This window comes from Acanthisitta chloris, unplaced genomic scaffold (assembly GCF_000695815.1).
Source record: "Acanthisitta chloris isolate BGI_N310 unplaced genomic scaffold, ASM69581v1 scaffold23123, whole genome shotgun sequence".
Taxonomy (NCBI): Eukaryota; Metazoa; Chordata; class Aves; order Passeriformes; family Acanthisittidae; genus Acanthisitta; species Acanthisitta chloris.
Window position 1 is genome coordinate 83513 of NW_008666966.1, and position 5558 is coordinate 89070.

At 39.4% G+C, this 5558-nt stretch overlaps 1 protein-coding gene across 1 annotated transcript in view; it reads right to left on the reverse strand.

The window, feature by feature from the left end:
- Window positions 1-761: 761 nt before the first annotated feature.
- The window catches only part of MCFD2 (multiple coagulation factor deficiency 2), a 6880-nt gene continuing 2083 nt past the window's right edge, over window positions 762-5558 (reverse strand). Inside the window, exons 3-4 of the mRNA XM_009072334.1 lie at window positions 5383-5520; window positions 762-1024 (exon numbers count right to left, since the gene is read on the reverse strand). Of these exons, the coding sequence (XP_009070582.1) occupies window positions 5389-5520 (132 nt within the window). The 3' untranslated portion in view covers window positions 762-1024; window positions 5383-5388. The remainder of the gene's footprint in view (window positions 1025-5382; window positions 5521-5558) is intronic.

Consider the following 5558-nt stretch of genomic DNA (forward strand, 5'->3'; position numbering starts at 1 on the left):
CTGCAGTACTGATTTCTTGTAAAATGTCATATCTGGCAGCAGACTTTGAGTCATATGTTACACTGCCCTCTACCTACGTGCAAAACTGCTGCTCAGCTGAGAGAGGAGGTGACAATTACACTATGTATTAGCCATTAAGATTTAGGCTGCTGTTCAGAGTTTATCATAGAGAATAGCAAGAAAAATGTAACTTCAGAGAAACTTTCTGTGAGGCATTAGTAACTGCCCTTTTAATGAATCTCAGTCAATGTGGACAGAGGATCTGTGCTAACGAAGTGTTTGGATGCAAATTCCTCGTGATAATAAATAATCCTGACTAAGGTATGCAATGATCCTTGCCCTACTTTGTTTACTAAAACCTTAGAACATTATGCAGTTATTTCATGGTGCAATGGACAGACAGAAAGACCATAATGGGGGAGAGGAAGAAAGAAGCAATAAACTTCACCTTAAGCCAAAATAGCTGATCAGACCACACTGGACCTTTGCCTTGTAAGAACAGGGACAGAAGCTCTTACTGACATCTAATGCAAAAGCAGTAAGACTTCAGGTCCTACTAAAACCCACCAACATTCTTTAACATTGGTTGAGACCACCTTAGGTACCTAATGGCCTCTCTCATAGGTCAATTAGAGACGGTCAAGAAGTCACAAGAAGCCTGGTGCTTATATTAGAAACCCTTCCTATCACACAATTATTTTTACTGACAATATTGCAATGTGTCTTTACTATCACTTTGAGTCGATTTGGAATCCCTAACCAATGAAAATTTAGTAGCAGTAACCAGTCCCACCTATAGTTTATTGTTATGACAGGTATAAACTAACACAAATGAGGGCATCACACTGACAATGTGGTGTTGGAAGACAGATGAGCAAGCCTTGCCTATAATCAGAATTCCGGTGGCGGTTTAGAGAAATACAAGTTCAATCACTGTTACGTACCGTAGGGAACCGATGTGTGGTGTCCATACGCTATCTAGTGGCTCTGTCGATTATGACATTATCCCTGAATGACTCTTCTGCTTGTAAATTGTAGTATTAAAAAATACTTTGGACGAAATCAGGATTTCTAAGCCTGTAACCATTCCCTGATGAATCTAAGACATTTTGAGGTCACAAGTGATTAATGAAAAAACAAAACCAAAAAGGTAATAAAGCCCATGTTAATATGCAGACAGAACTCTTGATGGGGAGTTCTAGGCAGCCATTCCTGTCATTAACACCATTCTGATGGCACTGGTCAAGTAGTTAAGATCATTCTCCTTTGTATACAGATTATGTTCTAGATTGACTACTAAAAGAACACTCAGTTTAGGGGTGCTTCAAGAATAAGTATTTTCTTTAGTTGCCAGATTATGCAGTATTTTGTGAGGTAAAAGCAGATAATCTAAATACTTTAAGATTAGTATACAGTAATGCAAGGCCAGATGTGTTTTCCTCTAATGGGAAAGCTAATCTCCTTCCCCTGAGACCACAGACTAGGAAGACATGAAGATCATGCACAACAGCATTCTCCTGATCTTCTCTTTCTGCCAGGGATGTGATTGACCTTCAGTAAATCATACGCCCCTTCTGCTTTGTAATTTTTCTGTGGAATGAATATAGTACTGTCCTATGGAAGTGAAAACAGCTTTATAGTTGATCCGTACTTCTGTTGTAAACACTGTATTTTCTATATTAACTGTGTATATATATATATGTATATTTTAAAAAAAAAGTCTGACCCACCATTCTCTCAGCAATTTTGCATTTTCTACTTAATAACTGAGAAAGTTCCCTAGACAGCTTTTAAATCATTTAAGTGCACTTAATTACATATGTGTATTTGTTTTACGAGGCTGAGTAAAGATGTGATGATGCAGGTTTCAGTTTGGGTAGCATTTCTTGAACTGTTCTTTCTAGGAAAGCAGAAATTTTTGTTTTGATCTTTCTTCCTGCATCATGAAATCAAAGGTGCCAACTTCGTTCTTGCTTTTCAGCACATAGTTTTTCTATTCATACATAATGCCAAATGCTTAAAAGCAAGTTTAAAATAGTTATGGTAAATGCAGGTAATGTGAACATTGTTTGCCAACTATTTCCAATACAAAGCTTCTATGGTGCATGTCTTTTGCCACATATAATAGCAGTTAATAAATATGTATATAAATGTGTACCACAGGTAGCTGCTGAACTGAATTAACAGACTGTGCTTGATAAGAAAACCATGACTTTTAAGAGTATTGCATAAAAGTCAGTTCCTTGGTCTTGCCCTTTCATCACAAATAAATCCAAAACTCAGCTTATGCATTGTGCTCATTTTGGCTGGGATAGAGTTAATTCTCCACAGTAGCTAATCTGGGGCTGTGTTTTGGATTTGTGCTGGAAACAGTGTTGATAGCACAGGGATTTTTCATTACTTCTGAGTGGCACTTAAACAGAGTCAAGGCCTTTTCTGCCTCTCATCCCACTCCACCAGCAAAGGGGCTGGGGGTACACAAGGAGCTGGGAGGGGCCACAGCCAGGACAGCTGACCCCAACTGACCAAAGAGATATTCCATGCCATATGGTGTCATGCTCAGCACATAGAGCTAGGGGGGACAAAGGAAGGTGGGGAAGATGTTTGGAATGACAGCATTTTTCTTCCCAAGAAACAGTTACACACGATGGACCCCTGTTCTCCTGACACCCACCTGCCCATGGGAAGTGGTGAAGGAATTCCCTATTTTGCTTTGCTTTCATGCATGGCTTTTGCTTTACCTATTAAACTGTCTTTATCTCAACCCACAAGTTTTTACACTTTGACCCTTCTGATTCTCTCCCCCACCCAAGCACACTGGGGGGGTGAGCCAGCGGTGGTGTGGGGCGTAGTTGCTGGCTGGGGTTAAACTGCAATAGCAGTAAAGCACATAAGAGGTGGCAGGTCTACAGGCAACCTGCTTTAAGTGCTCAAAGCTGAGGAGCTTAACCTCTTCTCCCCTCCTACCCACAAGTACTTATTACACTTTTTTCTGATTCAATATTGACTCTAGATTAATCACCCTCAAAAGAGCTATTTTAAAAAAAAAATGGTGTCACTGAAACAATATTCTTTTAAGATGACTGCTAGAAACAGAGACAGGCTTAAAGATACATCAGAAAATAAGGTACATTTCTCATGAGGACTTCCAGCCTTGTATATCCTATTGGCTGAGTGCACAGACCCCAACCTAATTTCACTGCTTGTACAACCAGCACAAGCCTGGCCACAAAGGTTTCAAATTAAAAAATTAGTACAAGAAAAAAAAAATCTGACACTCAGGATTCATTGCACAAACATTTAAACAGAGGAAATAATTTCTTTTACAAATGTGTTTCTCTTGTACAAGAATAATTTTGTATAGAAAATAGCTCTTTATACATTTTACAGAAATAGGCTAACATTTAGATTCCTTATTAATGAATTATTGAATGCAATATAAGATTTCAGTTATATTTCAGAATCACCAAGCATCAATAACACAGCAATACATCACTTCTCTAATATCCTTAAACTGCTTGACTTGCCAAATATTGAGTCAAGACAGTGAAAACATTCCTAGAGCCACAATAATTTGCAAACACTCAATTATCTTGAAACTGCTAAGTTATGAAATACCTCCTGAAAATAATACCATAATTTATGTGTCAAGGAATATGAACTCAAACCTTAACAAGGCAGCATTACTTGCTCACTTAGGTTATTCTGCAGGCTAATACTGTAAAACCCAAATTGAACAAAAGTTTTAATATTGAACTGGTTTACTGTTAACATCACCTTCAAAACACTCCTGATGTACAGGATACCATCCAGAGGGACCTGAAAAAACTTAAGAAGTGAGTCCATAGGAATCTCATGAGGTTTAACAAGACCAAGTGCAAGGTGCTGCACCTGGGTGGGGACAACCCCTGGTATTAATACAGGCTGGGGATGAACAGATTGAGAGCAGCCCTGACAAGAAGGACTTGAGGGTGCTGATGGATGAGATGCTGGACATGAACTGGCAATACACACTTGCAGCGCAGAAAGCCAATTGTATCCTGGGCTGCATCAAAAGCAGCACGGCCAGCAGGCCTACTCTGCTCTGGTAACACCCCACCAGAGTACTGTGTCCAGCTCTGGAGTCATCAGCACAGGAAAGACATTGGCCTGTGGGAGCCAGTCCAGAGGAAGCCACCAAAGATGACTAGAGGGACGGAGCACCTCTCCTATGAGGAAAGGCTGAGACAGCTGGGGGTGTTCAGTCTGGAAAAGAGAAGGCTTAGGGGTCACCTCACTGCTGCCTTCCAGTACCTGAAGGAAGCTTGCAAAGAAAATGGAGGACTCTTTACAAGAGCATGTAGTGACAAGGGGGAACGGCTTCAAACTGAGAGTAGTTTTATATCAGATATTAGGAAGAAATTCTTTGCTGTGAGTGTGGAGAGGAGAGGGCACAGGTTGCCCAGAAAAGCTGTCACTGCGCCATCCCGGGAAGTGTTTGAAACTATTCCTGGATAGGGAGCAGCTGAGCAACCTGGCCTAGTGGAATGTGTCCCTGCTCATGGCAGGGAGGTTGGAACTAGATGATCTTTAAGGTCTCTTCCAACCCAGGCCATTCTATGATTCCATGATTCAAAATGAGATAGCACAAGCTACTCTAGTAAATGCTATACAGCATTAATACAACATATAAATGTAAATAAAAACACTTCCATTTTCTTTAGAAAACATGGAAGGTAGATGAAAAAAAATCTGTAAATTAAGATATAAAAAGTAAATTTTTGGACAACAAGAAATTGAAAAACACATATATATATATTTATATGTAAGGGTATGCTAGGAAGTACATGTATTTAAAAACACTCAATTTCTTCCAAAACTGTGTTTAAGTCTATGTGGTCTCATGTGGAACTCAAACATAACCCACATTCAAATGTTCCTCCTCTACAATTGCTGTTTCAAGCACTTGTACTTATCTGCAAATTTCCTTGTAAATTCAAGAGAAGGTTATATGGAGTAATCATTTCTTGCTTTCTAGGTAACATTTTAAATAGAAGATGTAAGCAAGTAAGCACTATATAATCCAATGGCTGAAAACATGAAATTTAGATTGTAATGATTCTGTTTAGTGTTCATACACAGCTACTTAGCAGGTTTTTTGCCAGCTGTACCCCACGTGAGTACTGCTGATGCTTCCATGCTTCCCAATTCAAATGTGTAGCTACATCTAGTCAAACATGGCTCTTGCTCCAAGTAAGGGCGCACACACAACTTTCAAACAAATTCAGCTGGGACTGGTACACCTCTCCTTCTCACAGCACAGAGGTTGACATGAGACAGTAATTAATCACATTATACTGGTTCACATTTCCACGTGGTTAGAAGGAGAAACAAACACCCTGCAAATCCTTATTCCAGTGATTTTGCAAATTCTGCATAATCAATGTATCCATCATTGTTCTTATCATCATCCCTTAAGACATCATCTATTAGACTAATCAGCTCTTCTTCTTTCATTGCTTGGGTATGCTCACCACCTTCCTACAAAAACAAAACCACATTGAACAGTTTAGCACTCT